This window comes from Pelmatolapia mariae, linkage group LG4, assembly GCF_036321145.2.
Source record: "Pelmatolapia mariae isolate MD_Pm_ZW linkage group LG4, Pm_UMD_F_2, whole genome shotgun sequence".
Classification (NCBI taxonomy): Eukaryota; Metazoa; Chordata; class Actinopteri; order Cichliformes; family Cichlidae; genus Pelmatolapia; species Pelmatolapia mariae.
Genome location: NC_086230.1, coordinates 12,739,140 through 12,758,766, shown reverse-complemented (window position 1 = coordinate 12,758,766; position 19,627 = coordinate 12,739,140). Strand labels below are relative to the sequence as shown.

The window sequence follows — 19,627 nt, the reverse complement described above, 5'->3', positions numbered from 1 at the left end:
GAATAAATCTGTGGTTGCATAGTCACACACACACACAGTGGAAGTGTGACATTTTCATTCATGAACATTGCCTAAAATGTAGGGTGTGTGTGTTTGTGTGGGTTGGATCCTTTATGTTTTCTTAATTAGCCCTGACAAACTTTATTATATTAAACAATGGATAATGGAGGAAAAAAGCTTCCTGATTGGGCCACATTTTTGGTGAATTTCAAAGCACACCCTGTGTTGCAGAGTGGGAGAGTATATAATTGTGCTTTATTGTGAGGCCACAAATATTCAGTTGCGTGTGCATGGAGTTGTTTTAACCTTGATAAATATCTGCGCTCTACTATTGCCTTTAGAGTTCACATGGCCTGTGTTTACATGGAGCTTAATACTCTGTTTATTATCCCTGTAAAGGTCCACACAGTAAAAATCCTTCTTATCACCTCAGCCATAAGAAATAAAACCAAACCCTTTGAACAATGTTCAGTTGCATTCACAATTCATTTTTCGTGCTTCTCCGGTTTCCAGAAACCAGCGTCGAGTCTAAACTGGTCCTCCACGGAGGACCTTTTTCAGTACAAACTTTTCAAGTTCGCTGGAGAACATGTCATGTACAGGTCCTTCTCAAAAAATTAGCATATTGTGATAAAGTACATTATTTCCTGTAATGTACTGATAAACATTAGAATTTCATATATTTTAGATTCATTACACACAACTGAAGTAGTTCAAGCCTTTCATTGTTTTAATATTAATGATTTTGGCATACATAACTCATGAAAACCCAAAATTCCTGTCTCAAAAAATTAGCATATCATGAAAAGGTTCTCTAAACGAGCTATTAACCTAATCATCTGAATCAACAAATTAACTCTAAACACCTGCAAAAGATTCCTGAGGCTTTTAAAAACTCCCAGCCTGGTTCATTACTCAAAACCGCAATCATGGGTAAGACTGCCGACCTGACTGCTGTCCAGAAGGCCATCATTGACACCCTCAAGCAAGAGGGTAAGACACAGAAAGAAATTTCTGAACGAATAGGCTGTTCCCAGAGTGCTGTATCAAGGCACCTCAGTGGGAAGTCTGTGGGAAGGAAAAAGTGTGGCAGAAAACGCTGCACAACGAGAAGAGGTGACCGGACCCTGAGGAAGATTGTGGAGAAGAACCGATTCCAGACCTTGGGGGACCTGCGGAAGAAGTGGACTGAGTCTGGAGTAGAAACATCCAGAGCCACCGTGTACAGGCGTGTGCGGGAAATGGGCTACAGGTGCCGCATTCCCCAGGTCAAGCCACTTTTGAACCAGAAACAGCGGCAGAAGCGCCTGACCTGGGCTACAGAGAAGCAGCACTGGACTGTTGCTCAGTGGTCCAAAGTACTTTTTTCGGATGAAAGCAACTTTTGCATGTCATTCGGAAATCAAGGTGCCAGAGTCTGGAGGAAGACTGGGGAGAGGGAAATGCCAAAATGCCTGAAGTCCAGTGTCAAGTACCCACAGTCAGTGATGGTCTGGGGTGCCATGTCAGCTGCCGGTGTTGGTCCACTGTGTTTTATCAAGGGCAGGGTCAATGCAGCTAGCTATCAGGAGATTTTGGAGCACTTCATGCTTCCATCTGCTGAAAAGCTTTATGGAGATGAAGATTTCATTTTTCAGCACGACCTGGCACCTGCTCACAGTGCCAAAACCACTGGTAAATGCTTTACTGACCATGGTATTACTGTGCTCAATTGGCCTGCCAACTCTCCTGACCTGAACCCCATAGAGAATCTGTGGGATATTGTGAAGAGAAAGTTGAGAGACGCAAGACCCAACACTCTGGATGAGCTTAAGGCCGCTATCGAAGCATCCTGGGCCTCCATAACACCTCAGCAGTGCCACAGGCCGATTGCCTCCGTGCCACGCCGCATTGAAGCAGTCATTTCTGCAAAAGGATTCCCGACCAAGTATTGAGTGCATAACTGAACATAATTATTTGAAGGCTGACTTTTTTTGTATTAAAAACACTTTTCTTTCATTGGTCGGATGAAATATGCTAATTTTTTGAGATAGGAATTTTGGGTTTTCATGAGTTATGTATGCCAAAATCATCAATATCAAAACAATGAAAGGCTTGAACTACTTCAGTTGTGTGTAATGAATCTAAAATATATGAAAGTCTGATGTTTATCAGTACATTACAGGAAATAATGAACTTTATCACAATATGCTAATTTTTTGAGAAGGACCTGTAGGTGTATTGATTTCGTAACCCTAACCAACATAGAAAAAAATTAGTAAAACAAATTATTATACTTTTATGTAACTCAGAACTGATGATATACATTGATATTTATTTGGAAATGTGACCAGCTGTTGCTTGTGGGTAAGACGGCCTGTAACGAAACTGGAGTCACATGTTTTGCATTTTTCTCTTCTCATCTTGGTGAATAGGGGTATTGTTTATGCAGCCTACAGCCAACTGGGAACACTTAAAAGCTGAAGAGAATACTGAAGTTAGGCAGCCATATGCTGTTTGATTTTGTTTAGAGTTTTTTTGTTTTTTTTGGCTGAACATCTCAAGTCATATCTTGCTTTATTGCCCAAGGTGTCTCATTCTAATTACCTCAAAATCTGAATCAGAAAAGTAGGACAAGAACTGCTTTTGTGAAGACCTTTCTTCTTCTGGACTAATAGATCAAAGGTTCAAGTCTTTCATAGAAAAGTCCTTCTCTGCCAGTTGTCTGTGTTAATAAAAGTAATTTCAGTCTTATTAAGCTCAGTGATAAATGAATGGAGTCGACTTGTATTCTTTTAAATGTCCTGCATGTTTTAAGCCCTTTTGACCAGGCAGGCTTTCCGCTAGAAATTAGGTAGGCATGGGGGGTGGCACGGTTTTTTCCCCCCCGTTTATTCTGGGGATTGAGTGTGCAGAACTTCCCCTAGTTTCTCTGACCATTTGGTTGTCGGCATCCCTTGTGTTACCATCGAAAATTGATGACTGTATCTCCAGCTGTAGGTACTTTCACTGCTCACTGTTTCAGTAGGAACTGTTGAGTTCTTGGTAATCCCCATTGATCTTTAAATAGGCCGCATGTATGAATGAATGTGCAGCAAAAGCTTGCTGGCCCTGTGTAAGAAGCATATTGTTGTTAAATACCTAAATTAAAGCCACTAGTTTTCTCAGATATGTGAATCTGAGTTGCTTTATGTTCATAGGATTAGTCATGTTGCACTGTAAAAGTAGATTAGTCAGAATACTTGAGAATTCAAATTAAGGAATAAAAATGAAACATAAAAATCATCAAGTGGAAGGAATGTGTGAGAGACTGCAAGAGAAATTCCTCATGGGGGTTGTACGTCAGTCTAATGTTACTGGTTTACATTTAGAGTCAGTCGAGGTGGGTGATAATTAGACCAAAACCAGTGGTGTCACATCAGATCATCAGTTCGGTATTTCGTGTTTACTTTACAGTAGGTTTTGTGGTAAACTGAAATGAAGAACTGGACATGTGGGCTTATTGTGTCTTGATGTATTTTCCAGGCGTGGGAGCAGAGCTTCTTCACTGTCCTTTAAAGCACTCTGTGTGTTTTGACTGTGTGTGTTTGTGTGCGTCAACTCACTGCCACTGTCTGCCCATCAAATCCGAGGTCATTTATAAGCTTTATATATAATGGAATAACACGGTAACAGCTCTCTTCTGGCCATGAAACTGCTTGTCAGTCAGATGTCTGATTTACTTTTGAAAATGGGGTACTGAGTGCAGTGCTAAATAAAGTTCTAGTTTTAAAGTGCTTTTAATAAAGGGCAGAGGTGCTCCGAAAGTGCTGTACAAGTTACCACAATACAAATGATACTTGTAGGGAACCCCTCTTCCTTACACTGAGTATAAAAAGGGCCATAATTCCTAAACACTTCATGCAATGCTTTTGTTAAACTCCTTAAATTAAAGATGAAGTCTGGACTTGAATTGCATCTTGATTCATTGAGTTAACATTCAGTGTGGTGGTATACAGGGACAAAATTCCCAAAGAAAATTCCTGTTATCCAAATACTTAAGGACCTATACATTATACAATATGCATTTAATAATACATATGAAATATTATAACTATTGCTATTGCTAAATATTGTACGCTGTCTGGTACACTTTCTGGAAACACCTTTTTATTTTTTAAGTGGCCAAACTGTCTTGTTTTAAATGTCCTCCATATTTTAAGACCTTTTCACCAGGCAAGCTTTCCAAAAGAAATTAGGTTGGCGTGGGGGGTGGCACGGTTATTTCCCACTACTCTGGGGACTGAACTCTGGTGAATAAACAGTCACATGCATGTGGTGTGTGGACTACTTGGGGTGTTTACCTCAGTCCCCGAGAGCCTCATTACCTCTTGGAAAAGTTTTCCCATGGTAATCCAACTACTATTGGCTATGACATTACTATGACTGTATTCAAACACTTGGATTACTGACATTAGATCTCACCTGCCTCGATACCTGTCCAACGATTATTGTCATGTGCTGTGCTACTGCGTTGCATTGTGTAATCGTGTCCAGTTGGCATGTCCAGTACTGGAATGTTCTCACTTTTCGTGAGAACATTGAGCGCGTGCTCTACTGAGCATGAAAAAACTTCCTGAACACCTGCGATCAGCTAAAACTTCATTTTTGCTGATCTCAGTCATTTAAATCGAGGGTAGCAAGTTTATTATTTGAAGTGGCTTATCAATAAATCATGTCTGTATCCTCCTCTTAAATTTTGTTTGATTATATTTCTAGTGGGTAGCTTCCCATGCACATTGCAGAGTAAAGCAGCTGTCCTGGGGCCATAACATACAGGACTGGGTCCTCTCACAGTGTTTGACATTGCATCTACCAAGGTTGTAGTGGAAACAACCTGGACTGGTGGTGACAGTCGCATCTATAGTAAACACTAGCGTGGCAGATGTAAATAACTAGACGTCTTTGAACATGGAAACAAGTCTAGTCGAGGTTGCTTTTTGCTTGTGATTTTTATCAAAGTTCTATCATGATTATCCATGATTTATATCATAACCTATATACATATGTTTTTCATTTTTTAAATGTTTGTTTTCCTCTTTCTATCCTGCTGTAAGACCCTCCAGTGCTACACAAATACATTTGACATGAGTCAGTACATACCAAGATTTGAGACATGACAAATGTTTGATCTGTCTCTACAGACATGTCATGACATTGACTGGTGTGTGTGAAACACCTCAGAGCTAACTTGAAACACTTTGGCAGAAGTAAATAGTCCTTTATTTAATAATATACATATTATTAATACGCTGTTTTGGGCTCAAACTACAAATGTTGTAAATACAACAGTTTAAAAAATGGATTACATTTTTTATATATGTAAAAAAAAAAAAAGATCTAAAAAAACATTAAAAAAAACAAACAAACATTGATGGTTATGTTTGTGATCCCTTTTTCAGATAACAGTGACCTGATAGCCTGTATGGTGGTCAGTAAAGATGGAGGACAGGCCCAGAGGTTCCTCGCTGTAGATGTGTACCAGATGAGTCTGGTGGAACCAGAAAGCAAGCGTCTTGGATGGGGTGTCGTCAAATTTGCCGGCCTCTTGCAGGTAAGAAAAAAAAAAGTGTACGCGTGTGTTGTTTTTATTGTTTTGTTTTGTCAGTTGAAATTAAATGTTGAGTGAAAACCATGAATTTTTTTCTGCAATATCGTACTCATTACTTACTCAATACTCTTGTTCATATTGATTTATCTCATTACTTTTTTGTTCTCCAGTGTAATTCTGCTCTTTAGTTCTGTAGCACAGGATGTTTCGTATTGCTGTCTTGTTGCGTTCTCATTACTCAGGCATTTTCTTTGTATACTCAGTTCATTGTGTCCTTTTTACAGGAGACATGCAAAGCTCTTAGTGATGCCTTGAGGGTGTGTGCAGACCTGTTTCAGTGAAAATGCTTAGTTATGCTGAGTAAGAATTTTGTTCCGCGTACTATTGCCAGCAGGTAACTCTTGAGCAGCCGAAGTGAAAGACTCGTATACGGTTCCTGTCCTCTGAAAATAACCATAATTCCAATTACAAAGAAACCGTGTCCTAAAGAAAATAGTGATTTTATACTAGTGGCTTTAACTTGTCATGAAATGTTTTGAAGCATTTTAGTAAAATGAGAATGCTAAACTGAATGTACAGTTTACTTGCAGGCATGAAAGGAACACAGATGACGCAAGCACCAGCATGACTCAGCTTATTCGTTACACCTGGAAATTCCCAAGGCTTACGCCCATATATTGTCTGTTGATTGTTTTAGCATGCTGCAGCCTCGTGTACTTTAACAGAAAGCACAGAAAGAGTCAAATACCTGTCTCACCTCTTATTATTTAATTTTTTTTATCCTTTTTAACAGGTAAAAGTGTTAAGGTTAATAGTACGCTCTCCATCTTCAAATCCGTCAGCACTGGCGTATACCTGAGGGCTGTGTTAGCTCACCTACTTTACTTACTTACTATACAAATAGATGTCCTAGCAATAACCAAGGTAACTTAATTGTTACATTTTTGGATGACACTGCCACACTTAGCCACACTATACAGAAACATAGATCCCTAAGTGTACTTCACTAAGGTACACAATTTTGTCTGCTGGTGTGATGATTTCCATCCGGTCATCAATGGGTAGCCACACAGCAGCTCAAATTCAAACACACAGAACCGTAAACTGACACATAATCAGCCCTGCTGTCAGACATTCATTCCAACAAACACACAAATAGTCATAAACTATGGCCCAAAAATGAAGAAATTAAAGGAATGCTAACCTATAAAAATGTCATTTAAAACAAAACTAATTAATTTCATCATATAGGGGTTTTTGGCATTCACATCGATTACTACTTTATTTCTGGTAAGGTATGGCATACCATTATGGCATGGCACTGTTTCTGTCCAGGGAAAGTCAAAGCTGGCGCATCTGGTGCGGTCTGCCATGAAGGTGATGGGAGGACTGAAGACCTCCCCCTCCAGTCCATTTATGAGCTGTCTGTAATCAGAGAGGCACAGAGGATTTTATCAGGCCCATTGAATATTCCCAACCTGAGTATGAGCTGTTGCCTTCTGGCAGAAGATCCCTAAAAAGCGTGCTGAATCGCTTCAAAAATGCATTTGCCCAAGATATGTTGAACTTTTAAATAAGAGTTTAAAACATATCTGCAGGATGGGTTTTGTGGCGTGTTTGTTGTTACTATGTTGAGTGGTTTGACATTACAGATGGATTTATTTCTGTTTCAGTTTTTATTGACTCTTTGTGAAGTCAGCTTTTGTTGTCCCTCTGGGGACACTAAAATGCGGATCTTTTTCACACAATTTCACACAATTTGATCCATCTTATCTTGCATTTTTCGTCCTCTTTCAACAGGACATGCAGGTGTCCGGCGTTGAGGACGACAGCAGAGCGTTAAACATCGTCATTCATAAACCCAGCTCCAACCCCCACGCCAAGCCCCTGCCCATTCTGCAGGCCAACTTCATCTTTGCAGACCACATTCGCTGCATCATCGCCAAACAGAGGCTAGCCAAAGGCCGTATCCAGGCCCGGCGGATGAAGATGCAAAGGATTGCCGGTTAGAAAACACACAGAGAAAAACCACCTTTTAAGTTTTTTGTTTTTACCCAAAATGACCCTTTTCTCGTTAAGCTAGTGGCTTGTTTTCGCTGAGACTGAAAGTCTTCCAGAAACTGCTGTGAAACTGTTCAGTACAGCAGCTTTTACAAGAAAACACACTTTATTTAAAACAGAAAGTCGCTGCTTTCTGGTGAACATGGAAAAACGGCCAACAGAAACTTAAAAAACAGAAGTAAACTGCAGTGAGAATTTAACAGTGAAAAATTAAATCAGTAATCCAGAACTGAAGCAAACATTAGGAAGGCTTCACAGCCTCAACAAAATGCTAAAATTCAATTTAAGCAAAATTTAAATTGAGACATTTATTTATTTTTTTTTATTTATTTAGTTATTAAAAGACATTTCAATTTACTAAATTTTGTGTTTGGGAAACTTCAGTCCAAGAGAAGTGAAAGTTCATCTCTTTGTTAACTGACGTAGTGTAGGTCATTTCCCTGAATTAGCGTCTGGCTTTCTTCTAAGTTCTAAAAGTGATTTCTTCCCCTTTTTTAAAAAGTTGTCAGTCGTGTGTCTGTTTTCTTTTTGTGGCGCTCTGATGATCTCAAAGTCATTTCTTACATTGCTATAATAAGCCTGCTGTTATGCCAGGATATGTTTGACCATCTTCTGGCTAAAGTGGCGGGTGTTTCCTTTAATGCAAAAATTACTAAAAAGTCCTTTGGCAAATATGGATGGATTTACCCATCAGTCACTTGTACTTCCCCCCCGCCCTGAAGTCCAGATTCTTTAGAATTACACAAAACTCATAACAATATAAAATCTTGCTAATGCAGCAAATTTGAGGAGGATGTGATCCTCACCAAAATAGCCAGTGTGGTCACAACAACACTGTCAGATTGACTCGTTGCTGATATAATTGTGCATACAAAAACATTTCTTGCTTAAATTAAATTGACTGTACTGTACAGAAAGTCATCACTCATGACTTTGTTTTGCTTCCATGGAGCCAGACTTTCGCTTTTAATTTTACAGAAGTCTTGAACAACAGTTCTCCAGGCTTGCTGAATGTATTTTTTTCTTTTATCCAAAGCCTTGGAATACCTGAGTATGGTGTGTAATGTGCCCTTTAAAAAGCCTCATCAGAAATGATGTCAGTGGAAAGATAGTTCCCAAGAAGCCATTCTTAAGGAAGGGAAACTGGGAGAAAAGGCTGAGTTGTGCCTAATTACACAAGAATTGGACTGAAAGTCATTGGCAACAGGTCTGATGGAGTGATGAATCCAAATTTGAACAATTGTACCACCATACAATACCATCTGAAAAGCTTCTGCCTGGCATCAGCTGCATTTTTTCCTCATATCCTTTATACTATTTCCATGTATGTTTGCATGTTAAGACGTCTTTGCACTGGCTTTACAAATTATAAAAAGGAGTGGTTCAAGATTCTTGTGCAATTCTGTCATTGTATTAAAGACAGGTGGGTATATTGTGTCCTGGAGTTTGCACTAGATCCTTAACTGTAACATGAACCTGTCCCACGGGTCAGTGCTTTCACTTTTTCTTTCTCTCTTTAGCTTTGTTGGACCTGCCTGTGCAGCCCAGTGCAACAGAGGTGTTGGGTTTCGCTCAGACTGCAAACACTTCAGCCAGTGGCCTGCCTTTCCGGTTCTACGAGCAGTCTAGGCGGGCACCAAATGATCCCACGGCAAATAGATCAGTTTTTGCCTCTGTCGATAAAGTACCAGGTAACACACAGATGCACGTACCGTCTCAGCTTTTATCTCAGACCAGCTGATTATAGCATCTGACCCAGTGGTACTATGGTTTTGTTATTGCTTTTATTTCTTTAGTGTTGGGGTTGAACATTAGATAAGTGTTTCACCAAAAACATAGATTAGATGCTTTGAATAGAAAAGGGATTCTTCAGAACTGAGCTGAAAAGTCCCTTCACATTACTTGCATTTTAAAAATTCTTGCATTTGTTCATCCTTTACAGGGCGTTCATCGAAATACTTTGACATTTTTATGTTACAAATGAAGGTCAATGAAGTTAATATACACTGTTTACATGTTAAATGCACAAGAAATGTACAAGAAAACACGTATAAATGTTTATTTTAACTTTCTTAGCTGACATGTCTACTTGTCACAAATTTAACACACACATCGAAGTACAGTCCTGCCCAATGACTTAACTGCTTCATGGTTCTTAGTGAGGCTGTAATGTGACACAACTGAAGGTTCTAGAGAAATCAAACCCCGCTGAGATATTTATACTCGTATTCAAAGCGTTAAGATCGCTCCGACTCTAAAACTGAGTATGTGTGTACTCTCGAATACAGGATGTTCTATTCTGTAGCATAGAAGTTGTTCCCTGGGGTATTGTAAACCTGAATTGAATTGCAGTTCCCTTATTCCATAAAGAAGCCGAGCAGACGGCTTTAAAGAAAAAGAGTGTCCATTTTGAAGTTTATACTGAGCCCACTTTGAACAAAACATTAACAGTGAAGTGTAGATCTACTGAAAAATACTGAGATCTAAATTGTAAATATAGAACACAAAGTCAATCTTAACTAAATAAATCATACATATTGAATTACTAAATCAACTTTGGCAGACAAGATAACAGTGTAGGCAATGTAAGTGCAATAAAAGGTGTTATAAGCTCATAAAACTAAACATAATGACACTGTTCACTATTCATGGCTTGAAAATGTCTAAATGTGTTGAATTTCTCATTGTATAATAGTACACAATCCTGTGGCAACATCCAGTTTACTGGGATTTACTTATTGAGCGCTACATTATGATGTGCGATATCTTTTTTTTTTTAATACTCAAAGTATGGCTTGCTGCATGCATCTGGTGTACATCTAAAAATAGACTTTCCAGTTTTAGTTGAACGTGTCAAAGAATCAAATGTGGCGCCACCGTTTTCATTCCAAAATTTCACTCATTTCAAGAAATCCTACACAAACAACACATATCTGAACATTTAGGGCAACTATTCAACCACATAATGTGTGAGTTTCATCAACCCACCACTGTTAGTTTCAGTATTATGACCACAGATGAAAGAGTGGGCAGGGGCGAAAAACCGAATTTCCCAAATTCCAAAAGAACTGTGAAGTCGAAATGCTGTGGGTTACTGCTGATTGGTTAGAAACAATGATGTCCCTATCTGTTACATAGCCTGATCTATGCTGATTGGCTTAGAGAAATCCATGTAGTTCTAAAACCTAACAGTGATGTGGCAAGACCTATTTTGATATCTTGTGAAGTTCCCTGTATATGGTTCCTCACTCGATAAAGCGGTGAATACTGTTTGTACTGTTGTGCATTACTTTGGTCGCTCTGTCTGTTTCTGTAATATAATCCCTGTGAGTGAGTCCCACTGAGTACAGTAATATAATCCCTTTTCAATGGATTTCCGTGAGTTATATCACTGTACTCACTGTATCTTCAGCTCCTGAATACGACTCTTTTGTCCTCCTTAGCATGAGAATCTCCTCTGGAGTTACAAGGCTCCCAATTAGTAGTTTTATTTTTCCAGAGGGCAACACCTGAGGTAGATTAAGAAGCCTGTTCTTAAATCTTGACACGGTATCATTACCTCAGCTGAAACAGTTTAGAGCTTGAATTAATATGACTGTATGCCCTTACCATGTCAGCCCAGTGTGTGTAAGCAAGTATAAAGGGCTAGTGTTACCAAATCTGTATCTGCCAAATATTAAATGTTATGCTCACAACTGCTACTTCTGTTGCTGTGTTGTGGTGGTGAATAATGTCCTGAAAGTGTTGCAGTGAAATCATAGTTTCATCGTTTTTTGCTGTGAAATAGTGTAACGAATAACACTGAACATCCTGAGGTACGACCGCAGGGTTTTTATTCAGTACAGGTCTGACTGACCATCAGATTTTACTCAGTTCGCCCCCATATCCAAATGGAGTCTCATGCAAGATAATGAAGCTTCCCTCCACAGTAACTTCGAGGTCACTGTGACTTTGACTTTATTATTTATTTGTTCACTAAATTCTAATTAGTTCATCCTTGCAAGTAAAAGTTGGTATCACATTTAAAGAAATTCTCTTCAGACGTTCAAGAGATTCCACATTTAAAAGGAGACAGACAGACATCCAAAAACATATTGGCTCTGGCCACAGGTGTCCCAGTGGTTACGGAAAAGTTATCATGACATCAGTAAATGCTTGTGATACACTGACCCTTATGCTAATATTTAACAGCCGTAGGCTTCTAAGAAACTGAGCGAGGAATATGTAGGTTAAGCAAAATCACATCTGGATGAGCTGGATTCATTGTGGAAACATGTAGCATGCAGATGAAGTTAAAATCAAGCCTTTTCTAAATCAAGAACAGACACTGTTTCTTGGAAAATGTTTGCAAGCTGTGGGATCTGCCCAAGCCTAGAGGTTTCTAAATTCTACCCAAGCTTTTTTACGAGCCACATTAATTAGTTTATTTTGTAGAATATTGGAATAAAAAACGCCTCTTTTTATGTGTGTTTGTAACAGAGAACACTTAAGAGAGAGTTTGAGTTACTAATGGCAAGGGTAAACAGAGTCTGTCTGTTGCACTCATTCCAGGGTTTGCAGTGGCTCATTGCGTGCCCCAGCACACTCCCTCACCCCTCTCCTCACCCTCACCTCCCTCCAGTGGAAGCGGGAGCACGGGGCGATGCGACTCTGTTACTGCAAGCACGACATCAGCTCAGAGTCCTGCAGGTAACGCTCACACGGACGCACACAAACCACCACAGCTCCTGCAGGCGTAAGCATAAAGACAAACTTATATTACACATGCTCTGAATTTAAATAAAACATTTAAGTGACAAAGGAACTCAGTCCTTTGCAAATTATTGTAGCACGCCAGTGTGCCGAGCAACTATATTTGTGTTACAATGCATGCACACACACGTCCTTGACATATGGAGAGTTTTGGGTGTAACTATAATACAACTACATACACAAACCTCCAAAACCACAGTAGCTGGCAGTGGTGTTTCACTGTGTCGTATAGATGCCTATGTGTGGTCGACGTGACAATGTAAATAATCATATTGGCTCCCTCCCACATCAGTTAAATCGTTACAACACAGCACTGTTCCCTTGCAGATTCAGTAGATTCCTGCTACATGAAGCAGCTGTTGTTGTGGATTGGTGCCGAATAAATAAAATTGACTAACAGCCATTTTCTTGCTCATGAGTCCACTTTTATGTCTTTCCAAGCAATAGTCAAGCTTGCAAAGTAATGTTGGCATGACGACCTGTGCGTCAGAAAAGAGGTGCTCCAGCATGGCCATCTTCTGAATGTGCAGGGAGACAGTCTTTGAATGGTGAATACGATAAAAGAGAAAACAGTGAGGCTTATCAGCTGTTTAAGGGACTTTACACAGAAGATTATAAAAAGCTATAATCTGCGTGTGCACCCTCTACACAGACATGTCTGATGATATATTGATCATTTTTGGGGTTTAGTAGTTACACAATAACACTGTCATATGTAAGGGCCCATGATTGAACCACCAACCACATGATAAACTGGGAATCATTGAATTAAATACCAAAGCAGGTAAAGGCTGCTCTGATCGGATTCTCTGATGGGATTGATAACAGTAGAACAGCAATGCTTGTGATGCAGGAGTTGAATAGATGAAACTGTTTTGTTTTTGTTTTTTTTAAAGACAAATGTGGGTGGAGATGGAGCAGGCTAAACCAAGTGTTTCCAAGTCATACAAACATACTCGTCTAGTTTATTTTATTACTCTAAAACAGCTTTTCTGTTGTTGTTTACTCTTGTGAAACATACCTCACACTCTTACGATGTAAGTATGCCTACATCGTAGTTTATAGTATACAGTCAGGGCTGGGTTTTTGTTAGTATTGCTCCTGTTGCTACAGCTACTAAAATCAGATTGTGCAGTGGTTCCATGATGGAGGACATTTAGGCTCTAAGAGGCTTAGAAAATAGTCTTAACCTTGTCAGCGGGGACTGGCAGATTCTTTACAGTGTAAACAGAGCGCTTTGTGTGCCTCAATTTCCAGTTGATGCAAATCCTCAGTGGTCTCAGGTTCCTATTGGCTGTGTATATTTAAAAATTAAAGGTTTCAGAAACCTTTAGAATTGGAAAATACTGAATTTTGCCAAAATGGAATGTGGTACAGTTGTACACATTTAACCAACAAGTGAAAGATCCCTGGTTTGATCCCAGGAAGAAACACAGATTCATTTGGGGTTTTATCAGGAAGGGCACTAGTGTGAAAATCTGCCAAATCTAACGTGCAGAGTTAGCGGTGGTTCTGACACCCTGTGAATAAGGGAGCACTGAAAGGTTTTTGTCTGTTATGCAAAGACTTCCGATATGAACTTTCTTTAAATTGACTTTGATACACTCACCCAGTGCCTCTGTATTTTTATCTGTTTCCTTTAATTAGAAGCTGCTCTTTTTACCCACAGTCCCCTGTGTGGACTGTGCTACAAGCTACATCATTTCCCACCCTATTATGCTAATCCGTAGAAATGTCTGCCTCTGAGTTTAGCTCCCTCACTGTCTTCTCTATCGCTCTCCTAGATGACGGTATACTTTTGGAGCACACTCCGCCCTCGTCCTCAGGCGGAGAAAGTGAAGGAGGAGGTGGAGAAGTAACATTAGTGTCCTCTGCTCCCTCAACCCCAGCTCCGGCCCTGGCCCCGAGCCTCACCCCAGCCTCCCAGCCCACTATCTCACTCCTTACCGACAACAGCGCAGACACCCTGAGCGTCGAGTCGCTCACCCTGCTGCCGCCTGCCGACCCACCTCGCCTGCACCTGTGCACCGGCCACGTCACAGCGGCTCAGTCCCTACAGAGACCAGATGCCTCTATCGCAGAGGAGGAGGAGGAGGGGGACGACGAGTTGGTTAGGAAAGACGAGGAGGACGGCTCGCCGATAGATGAGACTGAAACAGATGCAACGGTAAAAGAGGAAACCACTGAGACGACTGAGACGGTCACACCCACAGATGAGGTTCCAGAGAGAACAGATGAAATACAAGGTGAAGGCACACCTAAAGAGCTCAATGAGGACCTCGAGCAAGAAAGAGAAGGCGTGACAGCTGCAGAATCTGATAATGCAGAGTTAGACACTGAAACACCAGACTCACCTGAGCTGGATTAAGGAACATGCAGTACTCGTGCAGTCACCAGTGTGATAGATAATATACCAAGCTCATGATGGAAACTAGGTTAGAAAGTGATGTGAATAGTCCAAGAGGCTTTCGGAGGCATCTCAACATTTTGTATTTGCACATGAAGAAAGACTCAAAACAGGCACTGGTCAACGAGGGCTCAAAGCACATTTGGCTTTCCGTGCTTTCTAAGCTCGTGTTTTTCTCTTCTTTCTTTTTTTGGCACATGTGTGTCGAGGCGCGCAACCAGCAACGTTTTTTACTCATTCTGATTGTGTATGAGCTCAAACACATACCACACGCTACTGCTGCGAGCTGCACTTTTCGAAGACCTATTTTTGTGTCATATTTTCACATACCGGGTCACCACATGCATTTCGGTGGTGTTCACGACTATGCTAAACACAGAACACCACTGCAAGTCAGATGGGTTAGCAGTTTCTGTCACCCTGCAACTGCTGCTGGGTTGGGTGGGGCGTGTTTGTAGGTTTTACATATTTTTCCATTTAGTGAGCAGCGCATTTAAAAATTTATCAAGTCATCTCTAGCATAAGCTAGGCGGGAGCAGGTCTCAAATTGTAAATGTTCATCATCTCATCTAATTCATAAAGCTGAATAACCAATCGGTGCCATGACTAACCAAAAGAATTAATGGGAAATCTGATCGGGGTCGCTCAAGGGCTGTAAAATAACTGGAATAGTACTGCTCAAGTCTGTTCATTCAGTTATTCATTCACTCTGAGAGTCTGTAGGGACACAGGTTGCTAACTGAGAAGCTATTTATTGTTTGTTTTAGAAAAGTAAAAGTTGGTTTGTTGAATTAAACTCACAGGTTAATGTTAGTGATGTTGGATGTTCAAGTCTGCACAAAACAACACTTGGGTTGAATGTATCTGCTGGTTTCCTCCTGACACGCTAACCTGAGCTCATTCTCCATGGATCTGGCTTTGACTAGATGAATGCTTTCACACCTTAATTCGAAAAAGAGCTTACTGCCTCCAAAAATTTCTAAAACACAGTGTTTGGATTTTTTCATTATTCTTGTGGCATTACAGTTAAATTTTTTCAGGAACAAGTCACAGCTCTCACATGAGTGTCACGGGGGGAAACCCTCACATGCTCCTCTTCTTTTTCCTTTTTCTTTTAATCAGATGAATGAAGCTTTACTACTGCAATAATCTTAAGAGCTAACCAACGAGGGGAGAAATGAATGTAATGGGTAACCTGTCTCTCCAAACAGCAGTGTTTGATCAATTTGAATGAAACTGGTGTGTTTTAACTTGAATTTGTGACTTGATTTGTAAATTATAGGATTAAAGCACACTCTTCAGTCCATCTATTCCCATAATTTTCTGCCATTCACCTCCTCCTCGCTCACACACCATCTTTTTCTGTGCCATCCTCACGCAGCTGAAGTCTTAATGCTCGGAACATTCTTATTTTTTTAACTGTACAGTCCTCAACAAGTTTCTAAAATGAGAACTTCGGAGCAATACGGTCTCTTATTATTTCCATCTTGCTACTGTAAATAGCAGCCGAATGATAGTGAAGTTCACGGACATGCTGAAGAGGCTTGGCACAGTTTGGAGAGTTGATAAGAGGCTTTGTAGGGAGCATATTTTCATGTTCCCTGCAACCACTACCAATCTCTACCAGAACATGCAGTCACAAGCTTCCATAAGTCTCTGATTGTAGAGTGTGTGTGTGTGTGTGTGTGTGTGTGTGTGTGTGTGTGTGTGTGTGTGTGTGAGAGAGAGAGAGAGATAAGTTTGTTTGCTCTGTAAATGCTTTGAGCTTTTAAACCTGTAATTATTGTTAATGAACTGAAACAGATGACTAAATAAAGAAATGCAATAAATTATTCTACTTAACTACAGTGACACTGCAGTGTGAACCTTATTATTATCTCCGCCAAGGAGACCATGTAGCTGACTGACTCATGAGTCAGGGAAAAGGTGGCGGATGGGCAAGCCACAGGCTGTATATAAAAGATGTGCATTATCCAATGGTTTGTAAAGCCAGAGGTTATGAGAAGCTGGATTTATACTTATCACCTAAAGCTAGCTAGCTTTTTAGGTCAACAGATACTGCAAATTAGGCTTAAATGGTGTAAAACAGTACAGAGTACAACCTTTTACAATTAAACACACAGTTGTTTAGCAGATAACTTTTTTAATTGCTTTAAAAGGCTTAGGTTTAGGGTGCCTCTTGGGCACCTCCCCTTGGTGATTTTCCCTGCGCACTCAAGCAGGAGGCCCTGGTTATACTTGAGAAATCTTATCTTATCAGGCCTGGGAGTGCTGGAGAAAGAGGTGTTGCTATGGAGGAGGATATCTGGAATAACCTGCTTAGCCTTCTGCCACTGCATCCCAATTTCACATCAGCAGAATATGATGATGCTTTAAAAGGAATGAGCACCACAAAGAAAGGTCCACTTCGGGTTGCTAGTCACACAGGCCTAGAGACCTGTCAGCGACAATCCAGCAATCTCCAGTCGCAAGGTAGAAATGTGCGTTTCCCACCCAGATGTAATATGCTGGCAGTCACTCAAAATTGATTACTAAAGCCCCATTCACACAGGCCTACAGACTGGTCAGTCACCCCATGGTAACCAGCAGTTGCTAGGGAAAAGTGTGTATTCCACAACTAGTTGGCAAGTGGTTGCTGGTAGTCGCTAGAATAAAACTGGTTGCATAGAGGTACACATTGTTACAGCAAACATCTGCCTGGGGTTGGTTTGGTTAGTAGCTCTGTTTGCCAGTAGCGTGCATGGAAGATGGAAGAGTTGTCTACAAACACGTGCAAACTACAAGCAGTGAAAATATGAAAAACATAAATGGAGAACTTTCACCTTCAAAGTAAAAGTTGTGCTGAGGTACAACTTTTCCTTTGAAGGCACTTTGAAGATAAACCGTCTTTCCAAACCCACGCATTTAAATCTCATTAACGCTTAAAGTAATGCATAATAATTAGCACTTTGAAGTACAGGCAGGTGTTGACTTTTAACGTTTTAAGAATTTCTGTGCCACAATATACAGCAGAAAAAAGTCATCTCCATTAACCTGGTACAAACACCGGTAATGGCGAAACTGCTAGCTCTACTTGTCACTTGGAAAACTGCGCATTCCAGGAAGTGCATGCACACTGCTAAGAAATGGTTCAGCACATGACTGCTCGTCCGCACCAGATCTTTTCAACACTGTAATTTACAGTATTGTGCAAATGGCACCTCATTTCTTTAAATTTTGCATCCCAGGCATCAGACTTGTTTTGTTTTTGTGTGTGTGTGTTTTTTTAAGTGGTCTTGAGCAATACTTCCCTACGTTGTGTCATCCTTTTTCAAGTTTCACTACTGCTCTGAGAGTAAATAGGTAAGTTTTTACAGACAAATTAGCGCCTTCCGTACAAGCTACAGGTGACCACAGTAGTAGTTTGGAGAGCAACAGCTTTGGGACAACTATCACCTGGCGACAACTCGGAACTTCCAGCAACCTTTCACCAACCACTTGCGAGTTACGCATTTTTTCCATACCAACTGGTGGTTGGCAGGGAGTCACTGGCAACTCTCTGGGCCTGTGTTTGACGAGGGTTTAGCTGAGGTGACACCTAGCTTCCAGCTAGCAGCCAAGTCCGCCCTCACCTATTACTCAGTGTTGCAACAGGCTTAATTGTGTATAATTTTAAGCAATATTAAAATTTAAACAGGCGAGTTTTAAAAGTAAAGGTAGTCACTTTAATAAAAAATCTCTGCCGACTGATTGGCTGTTTAAGCTGAGCGTTTTAGCATTAGCTTCACTTTTTATATGACGTGTTCTTGCTACAAATGTTGAACTGATTAAATGGTGTTTTCTGTGCCATAAGCAATGTAGCACATGAGGTACCTTTGAAATCAATGAATCAGGGCAAGTTCAAAGATCACTTCGTTGGATTTCATGAAAAGGTCTCTAAAATGTGCACAGATTATCCTCAGACTTGCTAGCTCTGCGATAGACTGCCAACATGTCCACTTGGTACACATGACTCTGATAAGTGGAACAAAGTTGACACATTGATGGATATTTACAGACCATGAAAAGGCTAGCACTTACACTTATGTGTTGAGTGGTATGAGAGTTCAAGACAAATACATTTTATATCACAAGGCAGTCTATGACCTTGTGTTCAAACCCCCATACAACAAACTTTATATGGTGTGTGGATCAGTCTGTTTTCAGCTTTGACAGATGATCCCTAGACCAAGTCGCATTATCATATGGATTTTGGCTTTTAAAAAGTACTTTTCCACTGCACTTAATCGAAACATTGTTTTGAGAAAGCTAAAAATAAAACTGTCCGGCTTTTGATCACTTTGGGCATCCACTTTTCAAAAAAAAAAAAAATGCATTTAGCCCAGTCCACTAATAACAATAGTGGACTACTGGCCTTGGTCGAGGTCTGTGCTCTCCGAGTGCCCTTCAGGTTTTACTTGCAGACAGAAAGTGAGAGAGGATGGTGCTCATTTCTTTTGCTTGTGGTTTTCTTTCCCCTCTTCACAGAATCACAGCTCGATACTCTAGCACAGCAGAGGAGGTTCTCCTCTGTGTTTCTGAGAGTGTGGGAAGATTTCCACTGATGTTTGGGTTGCATTTCCTTTCTGCCGCCAACTGAGTTTGGTGTCAAGTAACACACACACACAAGGAATTCGCAGAATATTTTTAAGGCTGATTTGTCATTTGATTCAATTTTAGTTTAGATGTATTTGGTTTTGAAACATGGTGATTTCTGAGAAATCAGGCCCTCAAAATCTGGTCCTAAAATCTGGGGAGTCATCAGGACAGAGGTGAGACAACCACCTCGATGTCACTATGAAACTTCGACGGAGATGTCT

General features: G+C 40.4%; 1 protein-coding gene across 3 annotated transcripts in view; it reads left to right on the top strand.

The window, feature by feature from the left end:
• Positions 1–16,631, top strand: part of clec16a (C-type lectin domain containing 16A) — a 52,441-nt gene extending 35,810 nt beyond the window's left edge. For 2 of the 3 annotated variants that reach the window (XM_063471511.1, XM_063471510.1), the window contains exons 19-23: positions 5,421–5,572; positions 7,370–7,574; positions 9,151–9,321; positions 12,182–12,319; positions 14,167–16,631. In XM_063471511.1, the coding sequence (XP_063327581.1) occupies positions 5,421–5,572; positions 7,370–7,574; positions 9,151–9,321; positions 12,182–12,319; positions 14,167–14,750 (1,250 nt within the window). In that variant the 3' untranslated portion in view covers positions 14,751–16,631. The remainder of the gene's footprint in view (positions 1–5,420; positions 5,573–7,369; positions 7,575–9,150; positions 9,322–12,181; positions 12,320–14,166) is intronic. The other variant, XM_063471513.1, reaches the window with a different exon arrangement.
• Positions 16,632–19,627: the final 2,996 nt, after the last annotated feature.